We start from the raw sequence: 20,712 nt of genomic DNA, 5'->3' as shown, positions 1-20,712 counted from the left end.
TGCAAACTAACCACTCTGTGTACATAGGAGAAAAAAAGAGGTACTTTGTGAGTAGAAACTAACTGAGGTGAAGGGAAATTTGTTTTAGAAGCTGAAGGCCCAGGCTCTGACTTAATAAAACAAATTATGAGAATCTTATTTATGTGAAAAACCCATGCTGTTGAAGAAGAGAATGTTCCTAATTTTCTATACACAGGAACAAGATGTTCTACCCAAAAACACAAGAAAAGCACATATTGGATACCTGCTTTGAATATTTGACTTGGTTGTGTCTAACCTCTTTGATAGCAACATGTCTTAAAGGTCTAATAGCCTCACCTACCCTTCCCTGGGAAGGTAAAGGAACATCCTGGCCTTCAAGGTTGTGGAATCCTGTTGGTTGTTACCAAAGGCCTCCAGTGACTTTTCTTCACAAATTTTAAATAGCAAACCATTTTGAGGTGGCTTTAAGCCTTCTAGAGCAAGCTGATAGAATTGTTTGAAAGTTTAATTAAGACAACTATGATTTTTCTAGGACAATTTCCAATTCTGTGATCATATGAATGACTACCCAGGATTTCCAAAGAACAGATATAGATATAGGAAATATGTTTGTTTCTTTCAGTTCTGATGTCTTTACATAAGAATGTAATATCCCAAAGGGTAGGCAGTGTATCTGTAATCTTTATAATTCTGCCATTCACTATAATTCTATTATGCTTTGATCTTAGTAGAATATCTGACAGCCTAATGCAAAGATATAGCTACATTTCTTTAAACAAGTCTATCATATCTTTGTGTTTATACCAAAATAAATTTGAAGACCACTACCCATTTAACAAAATGATTCTTTTTTTACCATTTTTTAATTGAAGTATAGTTAATTTACAATGTTGTGTTACTAAGTTATTTGCCTTGATCTTTCTCTAAATAGCAAACTCCACCAGGGCATTTTAAAACATTGCCTACTTTACAGAAATTCGTTTTGAATACAAATGTAGAAACACCTCATAGAACTTATTGCATTGAGTTGTTGACTCTCTAACCAGTAAGTTTTATATTTTGTCTTGAAAGATGGACCCTGTTTTGTCAACATCAGTTCCAGTGTACTCATTGAGACTGGATAAAGAGTATGAAGTACGTGTGAGATCCAGACAACGAAACTCTGAAAAATATGGCGAGTTCAGTGAGGTGCTCTTTGTAACACTTCCTCAGATGAGACCATTTGCATGTGAAGAAGGTAAACCTAAGAGATTAAGATGGAAGCCAACATGGTTTTTGTCAACGTACAGGGATTTTTAGGGTGTTGTCCAGATCAAGATACATTAGCATCAATTGTCAGGATGAGGGACCTTGAGTTCACTGCCTGTAACAGGTACTCTCCATTACAAAAGAGGAAGGAGGATTTCATTTTTGAATTTTTCAGGAAAAGTCATGGGGTAGGTGCAAGTTAAAGAGCAGAAGATACACCACGCTATTGATGGAGGGGGTGGGGTATCTCTGGATAAAAGAATTTCAGGTGATTCTTTTCTTCATTTCTTTATTTCCTTGTTTCTATATTTCTAGTATTTTCTATGAGTTTGTTTTGCACTTATAATCAGAAAAAAATGTTTTTCATATACACAGTGAAGAAATTCTGAATCTGGATGGATGGTTATCTATGTGGCATCTTAGAGAACTCCTAATATTGAGTCAGCATAAGTAGTCAATGGCAGGTGTTTATTGGTTTTAGAAAGTTTGGGTGTGGCTTTTACCTGGAGGAAGGCTTAATAAATCGTGTGCTAGATACGCTCAAGAGTGACAGGGAGTATTTGAAGATCCTATATAAAAGAAATATAAACATATAGTTTAAAGAAATGAGACCTATGAATTCAGAATAAAAGCATTAAAATTTTTGGATACAGAAATAAAGAAGGCTGCTTAACAATGAATAGTAAGTGTATAAAGTATTATCACTCCCAAATGGGAATTGGCTATAACTCATCCCCATTAAAAACAGAAAGTTTACAGTGCCACATGAGGGTCTGAGGTTTGTTAACGAAACAATCACAAGCTACAGAGAAATTAAATTTATATTTCTGCACTTACAGTACAGGTAGAATCGTGATACTGTATAACACAAATGAGAATGTCTATAGTACAGGTAGAATCCGTGATACTATATAACACAAATGAAAATGTCTATGGCACCATCTTTTCTAAGCTCTACTCAACAGGCTTGTTGTTTCAAATGATACTTGATACAATGAAATTCAGGTTAAAAGCACATTTGCCACATGCCCTTTAAGCTTATTGTGATGGCATTTAATTCCTTAACAAAAACATTTTTTAAACAAGCTTTTCTTCTCTGTTAAAAAAGAAAAAAATTAAACTCTCGCTTTATATTACGTTCCTGAGTATATCATTGATATAAAATTATAGGTACCACAAGATACAAAAAAAATGATATTCTCTCCCCCACTAATTCTTTATAATATGCATAACATCTCCCTTGGGGCTTTTAATAACTGAATAAGAAAATAAATAAAATATTACAGCATAAAAGCCTACTTTTAATAAAGCAACATTAAGGTAAATTCCACCTTAAAAGCAGTCAACCTCTGCCACTGTGGCACTTGTTCTTGAGAAATGAAATAGAAGTTTTACAGACTCCCACAAATTTGCTACAAATTATACTAAAGTCTAAAGGTGGGAGTCCTAGTACTGATTTTCTTCTGTCAAACAATATTTTTTTAAGCAGAAAATGTATGCCCTCCATGTCTAAAAAGTTTCAGTAATGAATCAAAAGTAAAACTCTGCCCCCATCTTTTTGATGGATCCTCAATCTGGAGGATAAAAAATATCACCACACTTAAAAAAAAAAAAAAAAAGAACCAAGTGGACATTATTTAGGAAAAGTAATATATTAACAGGCATCAATTTTTCCTAGAGCTGAAGCATTTTAATGACATACCCTGAATACATAAGGTGCTTAAAGCAATTTGTTTGTATAAACATGGATTGTGCTTAAACTGTATGCTGTTTCTTTGATTTTCTTTTTTTGGTACATGAAAGGATCTGAAGAAGTGGATAGAGGTGTTCTTGGAACAGAAAATACTCCTAAGTCATTGCACTCTATTTCAGTGGTTAACAAATGAAATCACTGACTCTACTAGATGAATACAAATTAGGAAATTTTTTTATGTGGAACAGGAGAGTGAAATGTAAACTTCAACTATTCATAATTCTGTGAGTGAGATGTTGTTCTCATGTTTTTCAGATTTCCAGTTTCCATGGTTCTTATTTATTATCTTTGGAATATTTGGACTAATGGTGACATTATTTTTATTCATATTTTCTAAACAACAAAGGTAAGTGTGATATAACATACTTTGATATGTTTTTGCCAGTTATTTAGCAAATATACATGTTTCCATTTATTGTTTGATGTTTTCTTTTGTGAATCATGAGTGAAATATTTCAACCCAGTGAAACGTTATCTCCAGTTATACATTTACCACTTTGTTGTGTTCATCACAGAGACATCACAGGTCTCAGTTCTATCTAGAAAGTTGCATAGGACATTAAGAGGCTGAGGCTAGTGACTATACACCTTGTGATATGTACCTCATCAAAGGTCTGAAAAAATTGGCTCATTTATTCCAGGACCGTAGGCAGCAGTGAGGCTTTGGCTGAATCTGACACAGTCCTGATGTAAGAGGAAATTTAAGTGGTAAACTAAAACCACCTAGATAATTCAATCTAATAAAACCTTTTTTGACTTCATATGATGACGGTTTTAAGTAAATTTGGGTTTTATTGAAATTGCTTGGATAGTTATGATTTGGTATTTCATCTGCTTTTGTCAACACAGATAAAATTCTAAGCTTGAAGAGATTCTGTTCTGCATTCTCTTGCAGTCAAAAGGCAGGTTCCAGTTATTATTCTGCCACTGCTGTTTAATCTCATTTGAGTCCCTTAATCCATCAAGGCCTCCATGTTCTCATGGGTAGTTTGAGGGTGTTGGATTATATGACCTTTAAATTTCCCTTAAGCTGTAAAGACTAATTATTCTATTTTCATTCTTGAAAGAAACTCAGTACAGACTACAGGAACTTTTAATACAAAACATAGGAAAAGTTACTGGTACCGGCTGCCAGTTTTCTTACATTTAGAATATTCTCTTTTTTTTTTTTTAACATCTTTATCAGAGTATACTTGCTTTAAAATGGTGTGTTAGTTTCTGCTTTATAACAAAGTGAATCAGCTATATACATATGTATATCCCCTTATCTCCTCCCTCTTGCGTCTCCCTCCCACCCTCCCTATCCCACTCCTCTAGGGGGTCACAAAGCACCAAGCCGATCTCCCTGTGCTATGCGACTGCTTCCCACTAGCTATCTATCTTACATTTGGTAGTGTATATAAGTCCATGCCACTCTCTCACTTGGTCCCAGCTTACCCTTCCCCCTCCCTGTGTCCTCAAGTCCATTCCCTACATCTACATCTTTATTCCTGTCCTGCCCCTAGGTTCTTCAGAACATTTTGTTTTTTTTAGATTCCATAGATATGTGTTAGCATATGGTATTTGTTTTTCTCTTTCTGACTTACTTCACTCTGTAGGACAGTCTCTAGGCCCATCCACCTCACTACAAATAACTCAATTTCATGTCTTTTTATGGCTGAGTAATATTCTATTGTATATATGTGCCACATCTTCTTTATCCATTCATCTGTCGGTGGACACTTAGGTTGCTTCCATGTCCTGGCTATTGTAAATAGAGCTGCAATGAACATTGTGGAACATGACTCTTTTTGTTTTGTTTTGTTTTTTTTTTTGCGGTACGCGGGCTTCTCACTGTTGTGGCCTCTCCCGTTGCGGCGCACAGGCTCCGGACGCGCAGGCTCAGCGGCCATGGCTCACGGGCGCAGCCGCTCCGCGGCATGTGGGATCCTCCCAGACTGGGGCACGAACTCGTGTCCCCTGCATCGGCAGGCGGACTCTCAACCACTTGCGCCACCAGGGAAGCCCCATGACTCTTTTTGAATTATGGTTTTCTCAGGATATATGCCCAGTAGTGGGATTGCTGAGTCATATGGTAGTTTAGAATATTCTTTAAGTCCCATGGGTTAATCTTGCCCGTTCTCCTAGAATTAGGGTAGCTAACACTCTGTTTGCCTGGGACTTTCCTGGTTTTAGCACTGAAAGTCCTGCGTCCAGGCAAACCAAGACGGTTACTCTACTTAGAACTAAAGACAAGTCTCCAGGTGAAGCCAAGACGCATCTACAAATCAAAGTAGGATCTATGTGAATATATTGTAAAAGCTTTTTAATTTGTATTTTGAAGCTGTATAGCATTTGTAAACATCAAAATAGAATTTCAGTAGAGAGAAGGATTCTCAGAATTCTAGAGTTCCAGAGTGTCAAGCATGCTAAAAGTCTCCAAGTGAATGTAGGAAGGGTTATTTTAGTAGTTTCATCTCCAATTTTATAATGTAAGCTTAGAAGAAAACAAAATTCACTCTGTAGAATTTTATTTTCTATCTAACTTTCTAGCAACATTACTATCTTAGACACAAGTATTATAAAGCAGGATAACACACTTTTCAATTGGGGGGGAGTTAGTAAATAAGTAAATAAGTATTTAGGATTTTAAGTAATATATATATTTAAGCAATGCCAACAGCAAAGGAGTCAAATTATTCTGATGATTAATTTGAATTCACTGATCTGTACAGTTAGGCGATGGGGCTAATTTATGTGTACCTGCAGTAGATAAACCCACCATGTACTTAATGGAATTTACTTTTAACATTAGTTGTCAATTTCGAGTCATCATGAAGACCAAGCAAATTTGTTATGTTGCTTAAAATTACATTAGTTAACAATATTTGGAAGAAAAAATAATCCTCCAAACAAATAGAATTTCAAAGGAAATATATTAACCTTTGTCTAAAAGAGTGTTTTCTATGAATAATGAAGTTCTTAACTATGACGCTTGGTCAAAATCACCACATTGGGAAAAATTTTGGAAATTTGTACTGCCAAATTTCCTGTTCTAAATTAAGTTTTCCATGGAAAACAATTAACCTTTCTTTTCTCATGTACCCATAAAAACCCTTATCATTGTCTAAATTTCCATGTTCTAATGAAAGTAGGAAATGGTAGAAAATAGCTGACAGCAAGTGTGGAAAGAACAATTAAAATGAAACTCAAAGAATGAGGTGCTATGCCAGTTTACCCCAGAACTTCAGGACTGTAAAGGACTTCAGGTGCACTTTGTCTTTGCTTGAGGTTTTGTTAGTTCACACACCAAGCCACTGCTCCCTTTCTTAGTCCAGATCATTAAGAGTCAACTCTAGCAAAATTTATAGAGTAATTTGGATTTGAATAAAATGATAGAAAAATCAGAAACGTAGTTTCATGCCAGTTTATCTTTATTGTATACTCTGTGGCTCCCACCATATGACCTCTTCCAGCCTTCAAACTATGGCTAATCCAGGAAGAAATAACTGAATCAACATAAAACAGAAGTGACAAACTGGCAACCTGAAAGCCAAATTCAGCCTGCAGATCCATGTTTTGTTGTTTTATGTTCTTTTGATTTTGGAGTAAAGGTTTTCCTGCAAAGTGTTTATAAAACAGGGAATTTTCACACAAAAATCCAGATTACCAGGTTATCTTTAAAAACAGAGATCAAGTGAAACTGGGTTGATATTCCTGCATGGCAACATGTGCTGAAGCAGAGGACCAACAACCATCCCATTTGCAAAGGGCATATGTTCTCTGTCACCATTCCCATCCCTCCCTATGACTTTGTACCAGGCCCGCTATATTCAGTTGCATGACTGGCTTGGGTCCTCCAAGCTGCAGGGTCTGCCACCCTGGCCTAAAGTCAACCACAACTCCTAGAAAGCTATCAACAAGTACCTAAATGCATCATCCTCTTCAAAAAAAAAAAAAAAAAAGAGGCACCCATACAAAGTAAAGCATTAGACATCTAGAAAACTTTGCCTCCTGTAACTGGGATTTTGTTGCATTTTTCTGTGTGTTTGAACCTGTGAACTATTCATTTAGAGATGCAGAACCAAGTTAACCCATCAGTGCAACAGAAGGCAAAGGGCCCAGGTTTTGGAGTCAGCTGCTTTGGATTTGAGCGCCAGCTGAGCCAAGTATTAGTGTGTGATTTGAACATGTTCCTTAAATATCTAAATCTGTCCACAGATAATGTCTTCTGCCTCCCTGGTAGTGGTAAGGATTAAATGAAATGTTTAGTGCAAGGGTTGACAAAGTTGTTTTAAAAATGACCAAACAGTAAATTTTTAGGCTTTCTGGGCTATGCAGTCTCTGTCACCACTACTCAGCTCTGCCACTGTGGCATGAAAGCAGCCATAGATGATATGCAAACTATTTTACATAGATAATATGTAAAATGAACATAACCATGCTCCAATAAAACTTTATTTACAAAAACAGAGGGCAGACCACATTTGGCCAATTGTCCGTAATTCGCCGACCCAGAGTTTAGTGCAAGATACATCTCACAGTGGTTTATAAGCATTCAAAAATGGTAGCAGTTATTAATAACATGAATTTTTTCTATAACTTCTATTCATCAGTAACAATTCAACACCGTCGCACAGAGTAAACCTAGTGGAGTCTACTCAAACACAACTTATGGAATTTGGCTTATTCCTTGGATTATGTAAAAAGGTGGTGGAAACATTCAAAAAACGTTCATTCACACTAAGTAGAATATCAGCTGATACCCAAAAATCAGATTGGAATGGATAATCTCTGAGCTTTATTCCAGAGCCACAATGTTATTTTTTTTCCTTTTTTCTTTTAATTGGAGTATAATTGCTTTACAATGTTGTTAGTTTCTCCTGTACAGTGAAGTGAATCAGCTATATGTATATATATATCCCCTCCCTCTTGGACCTCCCTCCCCCCCATCCCACCCATCTAGGTTATCACAGAGCACCGAGCTGAGCTCCCTGTGCTATACAGCAGGTTCCCACTAGCTATCTATTTTACACATGGTAGTGTATTTATGTCAAACCTAATCTCCCAGTTCATCCCACCCTCCCCTTCCCCACTGTGTCCACACGTCCATTCTCCACATCTGCCTTTCTATTCCTGCCCTGCAGATAGGTTCATCTGTACCATTTTTCTAGATTCCACATATATGCATTAATATACAATATTTTTCTCTTTCTGACTTACTTCACTCTGTATGACAGACTCTAGGTCCATCCACATCTCTACAAATGATCCAATTTTGTTCACTTTTATGGCTGAGTAATATTCTATATATGTACCACATCTTCTTTATCTGTCTGTCATTGGGCATTTAGGTTGTTTCCATGTCCTGGCTATTGTAAATAGTGCTGCAATGAACACTGTGGTACACGAATTTTTTTGAATTATGGTTTTCTCAGGGTATATGCCCAGTAGTGGGATTGCTGGGGCATATGGTTGTTCTATTTTTAGTTTTTTAAGGAACCTCCATGCTGTTCTCCATAGTGGCTGTACCAATTTACATTCCCACCAACAGTGCAAGAGGGTTCCGTTTTCTCCACACCCTCTCCAGCATTTATTGTTTGTAAATGTGTGATGATGGCCATTCTGACTGGTGTGAGGTGATACCTCATTTTAGTTTTGATTTGCATTTCTCTAATAATTAGTGATGTTGAGCATCTTTTCATGTGCCTCTTGGCCATCTGTATGTCTTCTTTGCTGAAATGTCTGTTCAGGTCTTCTGCCCATTTTTTGATAGGGTTGTCTGTCTTTTTGATATTGAGCTGCATGAGCTGTTTGTATATTTTGGAGATTAATCCTTTGTCCATTGCTTCATTTGCAAATATTTTCTCCCATTCTGTGGGTTGTCTTTTGGTCTTGTTTATGGTTTCCTTTGCTGTGCAAAAGCTTTTAAGTTTCATTAGGTCCCATTTGTTTATTTTTGTTTTTATTTTCATTACCCTAGAAGGTGGGTCATAAAAGATCTTGCTGTGATTTATGTCAAAGAGTGTTCTGCCTGTGTTTTCCTCTAAGGGATTTATAGTGTCAGGTCTTACATTTAGGTCTTTAATCCACTTTGAGTTTATTTTTGTGTATGGTGTTAGGGAGTGTTCTTATTTCACTCTTTTTTTTTTTACATGTAGTTGTCCAGTTTTCCCAGCACCATTTATTGAAGAGGCTGTCTTGTCTCCATTGTATATTCTTGCCTCCTTTGTCATAGATTAGGTGACCATAGGTGCATGGGTTTATCTCTGGGCTTTCTATCCTGTTCCATTGATCTATCTTTCTGTTTTTGTGCCAGTACCATACTGTCTTGATTACTGTAGCTTTGCAATATAGTCTGAAGTCAGGGAGCCTGATTCCTCCAGCTCTGTTTTTCATTCTCAATATTGCCTTGGCTAGTCGGGGTCTTTTGTGCTTCCACACAAATTGTATAATTTTTTGTTCTAATTCTGTGAAAAATGCCATTGGTAATTTGACAGATTGCACTGAACCTGTAGATTGCTTTGGGTAGTATAGTCATTTTCATAGTATTGATTCTTCCAATCCAGGAGCATGGTATATCTCTCCATCTGTTTGTGTCATCTTTGATTTCTTTCATCAGTGTTTTATAGTCATATCTGAGCTTTATTCCACAGCCACAATGTTGACTTTAAAAAAGAAAACTCTAGTTACACCATTAATGAAATAGATAAATGATTTACTCAAAGTTATTCAAGAAATGGCTTATTGAGCACCTTCTCTGTGCCAGGAATTGTTCTAAGTGCTTGGGATACAGTCAGGCACAAGACAAGCAGGATAGATATTGAAATGAATTATGATCAAAAAGTAACTTAAATATTTGGAACAGAAATTTTAAGTGCATCATAGACTTGTGTATACAAATCCATACTGATTGATTAGAGATAGTTCAAATTTAGTCTGTCCTAACTGAAATGAACTGTGCAATAACACCCTGGTTAGTGAGATTGCCTTGGATAATCTTATAATTCATGTGGATTTGTGGTATCAACTTATACCAACCCACTCTTTTTTAAGGGTACAGATAATGTTGGCTCCACATGGATTGGCTCTTTCTCCTCCCCTTCCCTTCCTCTACAAATTACAGATGAGATGTATATTAAAATTACCTCCCTTATAACTGACATGGAAATTGGCTTCAGATGGAATTAAATTTCTAACTTCCAATACTAAGACTGTCTATCAATAAAAGACATTATGAAAGAAAAGTTATAAGAAAACTGCATTTTACTTAAATTGGTTTCAGATGAGGGTTTTTTGTTGTTTTTTTTTTATTCTATAGTTTTGCCTTGTCATTTATTGCTTCATGCCTTCCTCCTTTCTCCGATTATACTTATTCCAAATTTTGTTACTTTATATTAGTAATAATACTGTCAACATTTTATTTCTATCTTTTGAAATGAGAATGTATAACTGACATCAAAACAAAATTTTGTTTTCAAGGATTAAGATGTTTATTCTACCCCCAGTTCCAGTTCCAAAGATAAAAGGAATTGATCCAGATCTCCTCAAGGTAATTAATAAATTATCTAAATTATACATAACACTAATTAAATGATACCTGAACAATAATGTCTTATGTTGAGACCTTTTGTAAGCTATATGTATTACATTTTATTTTTTGTATTCCTTCTGGAAAAAACGTTTTTAAATAATACAACTCAAAATTATGAGAATGTCTTATGTATTTAAAAGTTCTTGACTACTGGATCAAGATGGCAGAGTAGTAGAATGTGAAGCTCACTGCCTCACATAAATACATCAAAAACACATCTACATGTGGAACGATTCTCACAGAATATCTACTGAATGCTGGCAGAAGACGTTGGACCTCTAAAAGGGCAAGAAAATTTCTATGTAACCAGGTAGGACAAAAGAAAAAAGAAAAGAAAGGAATTGGGAAGAGACCTGCACCCCTTGAGAGAGAGCTGTGAAAGAGGAAAGATTCCTGCACCCTGGGAAGTCCCCTCACCATCATGGAGATCAGCCAGGACAGAGTGGGACTTTTAGAGCCTTGGAGGAAAATGCAGGAACCGGTTTTGCAGCAGCTAGAATGGAGAGAGACCTGCAGATGGTCAGTGCCACCGCTCAGCACTCCCTGGCCGGAGACACACATCCACCAGTGCGGGCAGAGACTGGGTGCTGAAGCTCAGGCTTCAGAGATTAGACCCAGGGAGAGGACTCAGGTGGTGGGCTGTGCAGAAAGAGCCTGACAGGGCTGGAGTTTGGTGCGACTGCACCAGAGGATGTACGCAGAGGAAGCCTGGGATACCTTAGAGGCTAGGTACCATTGTTTGGGTGGTGTGCGAGAGGAGAGGCAAGACCTGCCATTGTAGCCTTTCTCCCTGCACGTGCTCTCAGATGGCAGGACACTGCCTACACAAGCTACAGGAGCGATCACAAGCCACCACCACCCCCAATCCCCATGCTTTAAGAGCTGTCATGAGCTACCAACACCACCCTCACAGACTCCAGGAGTGGTTGTGAGCCGCCTCCCATTTTGTGCTCCAGGGATGCACATGAGCTGCTACTGCCACAGAGAATGCCAGGACCAGGCACCAGCCACTGCATCTGCACACGCCCTATCAAGAGAATAATGGCCAGCACATGCTGAGGAAAGAGGTGACTGGCATCAATACTATAAACAGCCCTTGTACCAAAATATTAAATCCACACAAACTACACAGGGACACTCCCACATATAAAAGCCCTCCAAGACCACAGTAGATAATTTTTTTCTCCTAAACTCACAGAATAAGAGAGATATAAGGTAAAATGAAGAAGCAGAGGAACCACTCCCAGTTAAAAAACTGAGAATTCCCCTGAAAGAACAATGAAACAGACCTCTTCAGTCTAATAGACACCGATTTCAAAAAGGAGATAATGAAAATACTGAAGGAATTAAGAAATGCTATTGATAGGAATGCAGAGTACTATAAAAAGGAAGTAGCAACTATAAAAAGAAACCAAAAAAATTTTTAAACTCATTTGCCAAGATGAAAACTGAACTAAAGGCAATGAATAGCAGAATGAATAATACATAAAAATGAGTAAATGACCTGGAAGATAGAATAATGGAAATCACCTAATGAAGACAGCAGACAGAAAGCCAAATGAAAAAAAAATGAAAGCAATATAAGAGACCTATGGGATAATATAAAGCATGCCAATCTATGCATAATAGAGACCCCAGAATGGGAAGAAAGAGAAAAGGGTATTGAAAATGTATTTGGGAAGCTGAAAACTTCCCAAACGTAAAGAAAGAAACATATCCAGGTACAGGAAGTACAGAGGGTCCCAAACAAGGTAAAACCAAACAGACCTACACCAAGATTATAATTAAAATGGCAAAAGTTAAAGAGAGGATTCTAAAGGCAAGAGAAAAAGTTAATTACAAGGGAACCCGCATAAGGCTATCAGCTGATTTCTGTACAGAAACTTTGCAGGCCAGAAGGAAGTGGCAAGATACATTCAAAGTCCTAAAGGGGAAAAAACTGCAACCTAGGATACTCTACCCAGCAAGATTATTATTTACAATAGAAGGAGCGAGAAAGAATTTCTTAGACAAGCAAAACCTAAAAGAATACAGCAATACTAAACCTATCCTAAAGGAAATATTGTAAGGTCTTCTGTAAATAGAAAAAAAGTAAGAATATATAGGAAAGAGAAAATCACAGTTGGAAAGAAAATCACCTAAATAAGCCAGTACATGAATTTTAAAAAATCAAAATAAATTTCTGTGAAATTTATGATAACCACAGTGAACAGCAAAAGGATGAACACGAAGATGTAAAAGAGAACATCAAAATCATATAATGTGAGGGAGAAGAGTAAGAAAGTGTAGGGTTTTTTTTTTATCATTTCCTAGAATGTGTTTGAGCCTATATGATTGCCAGTCTAAGGCAAGTATCAGTAGCTATAGGATGGGATTTACATACTTGAGAAACAAGGTAACCACAAATCAAAAACATACAACAGACTCACAAAAACCAAAAAGAAGAGAAGTATAATACAAAAGAAAATCATCAAACCACAAAAGGGAAAAACAAAAAGAAAAAAAGGGACAAAGAAGAAATAAAAAATCAACAGGAAAGCAAGGCTTAAAATGGCAATAAATACATATCTATCAATAATTACCTTAATGTCAATGGACTAAATGCTCCAATCAAAAGACACAGAGAGGAAGATTGGACCAAAAAAAACAAGAGCCTACAATATGCTGCCTACAAGAGACCCACTTTAGAGCAAAGGACACAGATTGAAAGTGAGGAGATGGAAAAAGATATTTCATGCAAATGGAAATGGCAAAGTGGGGATCGCAATACACATATCAGACAGAATAGACTTTAAAACAAAGGCCATAAAGAAAAATAAAGAAGGACACTTTTACACTCATCAACATATATGCACCTAATATAGGAGCACCCAAATACATAAAACAAATACTAACAGACATAAAGGGAGAACTTGACAGGAATACAATAATAGTAGGAGACTTTAACACCCCACTCACATCAGTGCACAGATCTTCTAGAAAGGAAATAAGGCAACAGAGATCCTAAATGATACAATAGAACAGTTAGACCTAATTGATATTTTTAGGACATTACATCCAAAAAAACAGAATATATATTCTTTTCGAGTGCACATGGAACATTCTGTAGGATTGACCATATACTAGGGTACAAAACAGACCTCAACAAACTTGAGTATAAAAAGTATCTCAAGCATCTTTTCTGACCACAGCAGCATGAAACTAGAAATCAACCACAGAAAAAGAAAATGACTACTAAACAATATGCTACTAAAAAAACGATTACCAAACAATATGCTACTAAAAAACCAATCAGTCAACAATGAAATCAAAGAGTAAATTTAAAAATACCTTGAGAAAAATTACCATGAAGACACCACTGTACAAAAATCTATGGGATGCAGCCAAAGCAGTTCCTAGAGGGAAGTTCATAGTGATACAGCCCTTCCTCAAAAAAACAGGAAAAGTCTCAGATAAACAACCTAATCTACCAGTTAAAAGAAGTAGAAAAAGAACAAACAGAACCTAAAATCAGCAGAAGGATGGAAATAATCAAGATCAGAGAGGAAATAAATAAAATAGTGATATAAAAAATAGAAAAAATCAATAAAACCAAGAGCTGGTTCTTTGAAAGGGTAAACAAGATTGAAAAACCTCTAGCCAGGCTCACCAAGAAGAAAAGAGAGAGAACCCAAATAAAGTAAGAAATGAAAAAGGAGACATAACAACTGATACCACAGTAATACAAAAACCACAAGGGAACGCTATAACCAATTATATCTCAACAAATTCAGCAACCTAGAAGAAAAGGACAAGTTTCTAGAAACATACAGCCCATCAAAATTGAATCAACAAGAAGTAGATAATTTGAATAGACCAATCATTAAAGGTGAAATAGAATATGTAATTAACTCCCTACAAACAAAAGTCCAGGACCAGATGGCTTCAAAGGCAAATTCTACCAAACATACAAAGAAGAACTCACACCAGTCCTTCTCAAACTCTTCCAAAGAATTGAAGAGGAGGGAACACTCCCAAAGACATTCTATGAAGCCACCATCACCCTGATACCAAAACCAGACAAAGACACCACCAAAAAAGAAAATTACAGGCCAATATCTTTGATGAATATAGACGCAAAAATGCTCAACAAAATATTAGCAAACAAAATCCAACAACACATAAAAAGGATCATACACCATGACCAAGAGTCATCCCAAGTTCACAAGCATGGTTCAGCATACACAAATCAATGTGATACATCACATAAACAAAAGAGAAGACAAAAACCACATGATCATCTCAAGAGATGCAGAAAGAGCATTTGACAAAATTACACATCCGTTCATGATAAAAACTCTTACCAAAGTGGGTACACAGGAAACATATCTCAACATAATAAAAGCTATTTATGACAAACCCACAGCCAATATAATACTCAATGGTGAAAAGCTGAAAGACTTCCCACTAAAATCTGGAACAAGACAAGGATGCCCACTCTTGCCTCTTCTATTTAACATAGTATTGGAAGTCCTAGCCACAGGAATCAGACAAGAAATAAAAAGTATCCAAATTGGAAGGGAAGAGGCAAAATTGTCTTTATATGCAGATGACATGATACTATATAGAAAACCTTAAAGAATCCACAAAAAAAACTACTAGATATAATAAGCAAATTCAGCAAGGTAGCAGGATGCAAGATTAACATATAGAAACAAGTTGCATTTCTTTACATTAACAACGGAATATCAGAAAGGGAACGTAAACAAACAATATTATTTAAAATCTCACCCCAAAATATAAAATATGCTTAAGAATAAACCTGACTGTGGAGGTAAAAGACTTATATGCTGAGAACTATAAAACATTAATAAAGGAAACTGAAGGTGAGTCAAAGAAATGGAAAGATATCCCATGCTCATGGATTGGAAGAATTAACATTGTTAAAATGGTCATACAGCCCAAAGCAAACTACAGATTTAATGCAGTCCCTATCAAATTACCCATGACATTTTTCACAGAACTAGAATAATCCTAAAATTTATATGGAACCAATAAAGACCCAGAATTGCTAAAGCAATCCTGAAGAAAAAGAACAAAGCAGGAGGCATAACCCTCCCAGACTTCAGACAATACTACAAAGCTACAGGGGTATTGGCACAAAAAACAGACATATAGGTCAATTAAACAGAATAGAGAGCCCAGAAATAAACCCACACACCTATAGTCAATCTTCAACAAAGGAGGCAATAATATACAATAGGAAAAAGACAGTCTCTTCAACAAGTGGTGCTGGGAAATTTGGACAGCCATATGGAAATCAATGAAGTTAGAACATACCCTCTCACCATACATAAAAATAAACTCACAGTGGCTTAAAGACTTAAGTCATGACACCACAAAACTCCTAGGACAGATCATAGGCAAAACATTCTCTGACATAAATCATACCAATGTTTTCTTAAGTCAGTCTCCCAAAGCAATAGAAATAAAAACAAAAAGAAACAAATGGGACCTAATCAAACTTACCAGCTTTTGCACAGCGAAAGAAACCATAAACAAAGAGACAACCTACAGAATGGGAGAAACTATTTGCAAACAATGAGACCAATAAGGGCTTTATTTCCAAAATATACAAATAGCTCATACAACTCAACAAAAAAACAAACAACCCAATCCAAAAATGGGCAGAAGACCTAAATAGACATTTCTCCAAAGAAGAAATACAAATGGCCAATAGGCACATGAAAAGATGCTCAACATTGCTAATTACTAGAGAAATGCAAATCAAAACTACAATGAAGTACCACCTCACACCAGTCAGAATAGCCATCATTAACTCAAATAACAGATGCTGGAGAGGGTGTGGAAAAAAGGGAACACTCCTACACTGTTGGAATGTAAGTTGGTACAGCCTCTATGGAAAACAATATAGAGGTTCCTCAGAAAACTAAAAATAGAATTACCATATGATCCAGCAATCCCACTCCTAGGCATATATCCAGACAAAACTCTAATCCAAAAAGATACATGCACCCCTATGTTCACAGCAGCACCATTCACAATAGCCAAGACATAGAAACAACCTAAATGCCCATCGACAGATGAATGGATAAAAAAGATGTGGTACATATATACAATGGATACTACTCAGCCATAAAAAAGAATGAAATAATGCCATTTGCAGCAACATGGATGCAACTAGAGATTATCATACTAAGTGAAGTCAAAGAGAAAGACAAATACCATACGATATCACTTATATGTGGAATCTAAAATATGACACAAATGAACCTATCTACGTATGAAACAAAAACAGACTCACAGACATAGAGAACAGACTTGTGGTTGCCAAGGGGGAGGGGGTTAGGGGAGGGATGGAGTGGGAGGTTGAGGTTAGCAGATACAAGCTATTATATATGGAATGGATAAACAACAACATCCTGCTGTATAGCATGGAGAACTATGTTTGGTATTCTGTGATGAACCATAATAGAAAAGAATTTTTAAAAAGAAAGAAAGAGGGCTTCCCTGGTGGCGCAGTGGTTGAGAGTCCGCCTGCTGATGCAGGGGACATGGGTTCGTGCCCCGGTCCTGGAAGATCCCACATGCCATGGAGCGGCCGGGCCAGTGAGTCATGGCCGCTGAGCCTGCACATCTGGATCCTGTGCTCCGCAATGGGAGAGGCCACAACAGTGAGAGGCCTGTGTACCGCAAAAAAAAAAAAAGAAAGAAAGAAAAGTTCTTCACTAATGTATTTGTTATATGGTTTTGTTACTAATTAGGCTCTGAATGTTATTTATTATATCACTTAATTGTTGTGAGTTTCTTTTCATAGATCTTCATTTTCTATTTCTTAGGAAGGAAAATTAGAAGAGGTGAACACAATCTTAGCCATTCATGACAACTATAAACACGAATTCTACAATGACGACTCTTGGGTTGAATTTATTGAGCTAGATATTGATGACCTCGATGAAAAGACTGAAGGATCAGACACAGACAGACTTCTAAGCAATGACCATGAAAAATCACTTAATATCCTTGGGGCAAAGGATGACGACTCTGGACGTACCAGCTGTTATGAACCTGACATTCTGGAGACTGATTTCAATGCCAGTGATATGTGTGATGGTACCTCAGAGGTTGCTCAGCCACAAAGGTTAAAAGGGGAAGCAGATCGCTTGTGCCTTGACCAGAAGAATCTAAATAACTCACCTTCTAATGATGCTGCCCCTGCTAGCCAGCAGCCCAGTGTTATCCTAGGAGAGGAAAACAAACCAAGATCACTTCTTATTGGCAGAACTGAGTCAACTCATCAAGCTGGCCATACGCAGCAGCAGCTCAGCAATCCAAGTTCATTGGCAAACATCGACTTTTATGCCCAGGTAAGTGACATTACACCAGCAGGGAGTGTGGTCCTTTCCCCGGGCCAAAAGAATAAGGCTGGGATCTCCCAGTGTGACATGCATCCAGAAGTGGTCTCACCCTGCCAAGCAAACTTCATCATGGACAATGCCTACTTCTGTGAGGCAGACGCTAAAAAGTGCATCGCCCTGGCCCCTCATGTCGAAGTTGAATCACATGCAGAGCCAAGCTTTAACCAGGAAGACATTTACATCACCACGGAAAGCCTTACCACTACTGCTGGGAGGTCTGGGACAGCAGAACGTGTTCCAAGTTCTGAGATGCCTGTCCCAGACTATACCTCCATTCATATAGTACAATCTCCACAGGGCCTCGTACTCAATGCAACTGCCCTGCCCTTGCCTGACAAAGAGTTTCTCTCGTCATGTGGCTACGTGAGCACAGACCAACTGAACAAAATCATGCCATAGCTTTTCTTCGATTTCCCATGAGCTACATATTTAATGAGTTACCTATTTACTCTAGCAAAGAGTTGACTAGGGCATGAATGCTTAAACCAAAACAAAGTTTAAACCTTTTTTGGAGGGGGGTGGGAGTTGAGGATGGGGGATACGGATTCTAAATGTCTTTTCCTGAAATGTTGAAACATGATATTAAAGAAAAAGAAGAAGAACCCTTCATCAGATAGATATTCTTGTTGTGAATTGTAAATATTTTAAAGAATTGTCTCAAAGACTGTTTAGTGGCAGTGATTGTCTTGTTATTGTGGGTGTTAATTTTGTGCTACTAAGCATTGAATGGCTACGTTTTTTAATCTATAGTTAATCATGCTTTTTGAAAAAGCGAAAAATCAGGTGGCTTTTGCAGTTCAGGACGATTGAATGCAAATCATAGCACAGGCTAATTTTTTTAAATAATTGGGAACTAAAATTATAGGTAAGAAGACAAGAAATAGTTTGGATATGTAAAACATTTATTTTGACATAAAATGGCTAAAGGTATTTTTAATAATTTACACTTTAAGCATGGCTATTTTCTATTACACTATACACGGTGTACTGTAGCTCATGCCGACCCATCTAAAGAATGTAGTAACTGCAGTCTAAAGCTGGTTTAATGCTTTGGTCAACGCACCTGAAGAAAAACTAGTTTTTTACAAGGCCCTTTTTATACCTCCTAAAACTCTTTAAATGATTCTAAAATGATTGTAGTTAGCTGCATTATTGGAATGTGTTCATCTTATCTGAATTTGTAAACAGATATTTGTTAACTTAGAAAACTTTAAAATGTTTGCACAGGTCAACTTATCATGAACCAAAAAAAAAAAAAAAAAAAACAACCCACAACACAAATGAACAAAAAGCCTTTTCTTACCCAAGTTTTGGTTCATGTCAGAGCACTGCATACTAAGAGAATAGAAATCATAGCTGGTTCCTGTTGACCCAGAATGCTTAATCACTGCAGTGCACAGGGAAGGAGCTTCTTAGTGCACTCAGATCATGAGAGTCAAGCCTTAGAACCTTGGCCACAGTGTCTCTTAGTTCATATTTACCTAAGGAAGGAATAGGTACAAGAAGCATTTTGTAAGTTGAAGCTGGTCGAAGTGAAGTTAACCAGATCATGGAATAAAAGTTCAAGAAAAAGGTTTTTCTTTCACAGCCTATAGCCAGACACATACTAATTATTCATGGTAGCAAAAAAAAGAAAAAACAAGATTTTAAATCCCGAAGATAACTAAAAAATTTATTTAAACCCATAGCAGAAAGTTTCTTCCTTACCAAATCTTTTATAGGATTTATTTAAGGTAATAAAAGAAGTTTCATCATTTTTTACTTCCCCTCTGAGTGGACTGGCCTTAAAGTGGGTAGTCAGAAGAAAAAGAAGCAGCCTGAGTAAATTATAAGTTATTGTTCAATATCTTAATAACCTAAACATCATTCATAGGAGCATTGGGATTGCTCCTCAAAAGGTTTGTTCAAAAAGAGAAGACTCATCTCACTCAAGAATGCTTCTCACTTAAGTATTTTTTAAAGGTTAATAAAACTTTAAAGTTAGCTTTAACTTTAGTACTTGCCATACCTTTTTAGGAAACAAGCTTAATGGTTGGCAATTTTAAATTCCCTCTTTCTTGCAGGAAGGACAGTGAAAAGCTAGAATTGGGTGTTTAAAGTTCAACATGTTACTTTGTAATAGATGTTTAATAGATATTCTGCTACCTTGCTGCTACGGTTTTCTCTAAGAGCTACATAATTTAGATTCATAGACAGTTTCATCAATGTAGAACCTAATTCAACTTAAAACTGTGTGTTGGGAAAACTATCTTACTATTTCACAATAGGCTGACAACATTTCTATAGCCAAAAATAGCTAAATACCTCAATCGGTCTCCGAATGTCATTTTGGTACTTTGCTGGCCACACAAGCCATTATTCACTAGTATGACTAGTTGTGTCCTGCAGTTTATATTTAACTTTCTTTATGTCTGTGGATTTTTTTCCTTCAAAGTTTAATAAATTTATTTTCTTGGATTTGTGATGGTATGCTTCTATTGTCAAACACTCACAGGAAAAGCATCCTAAATCAGACTGCATACTCAGTTCTTCTCCTTGTAAGGGGAGCATAGCACAGTTGGTTTAAACACAGTAGCAATGTGTGTGAAGATTTTTGTTCTGTGCTAAAATATAGAGCAGAGGAGACAGCTCCTTCCCTTTTTTTTTTTTTTTTTTTTGAATAAACACGAGCCCAGCTCAAAAATACCCTGCTGCCTTGCCTGGACGCTTAGAGCCATATTTTGGATGCATCAAAGCAT

The 20,712-nt window shown here is 36.8% G+C and overlaps 1 protein-coding gene across 3 annotated transcripts in view; it reads left to right on the top strand.

Annotated features, from left to right (window-relative positions):
* The window catches only part of GHR (growth hormone receptor), a gene marked incomplete at its 5' end in the record, with an annotated part of 284,082 nt that extends 263,651 nt beyond the window's left edge, over positions 1-20,431 (top strand). For all 3 annotated transcript variants that reach the window (XM_082622357.1, XM_082622356.1, XM_082622355.1), the window contains 4 exons: positions 1,054-1,219; positions 3,239-3,329; positions 10,445-10,514; positions 17,396-20,431. In XM_082622357.1, coding sequence (XP_082478483.1) covers positions 1,054-1,219; positions 3,239-3,329; positions 10,445-10,514; positions 17,396-18,373 — 1,305 coding nt within the window. In that variant the 3' untranslated portion in view covers positions 18,374-20,431. The remainder of the gene's footprint in view (positions 1-1,053; positions 1,220-3,238; positions 3,330-10,444; positions 10,515-17,395) is intronic.
* Between the last annotated feature and the right edge of the window lie 281 nt (positions 20,432-20,712).

The sequence above is a fragment of the Mesoplodon mirus genome (genome assembly GCF_964341445.2).
Source record: "Mesoplodon mirus genome assembly, chromosome: 5".
Classification (NCBI taxonomy): domain Eukaryota; kingdom Metazoa; phylum Chordata; class Mammalia; order Artiodactyla; family Ziphiidae; genus Mesoplodon; species Mesoplodon mirus.
This window is presented reverse-complemented; position numbering and strand designations above follow the sequence as displayed.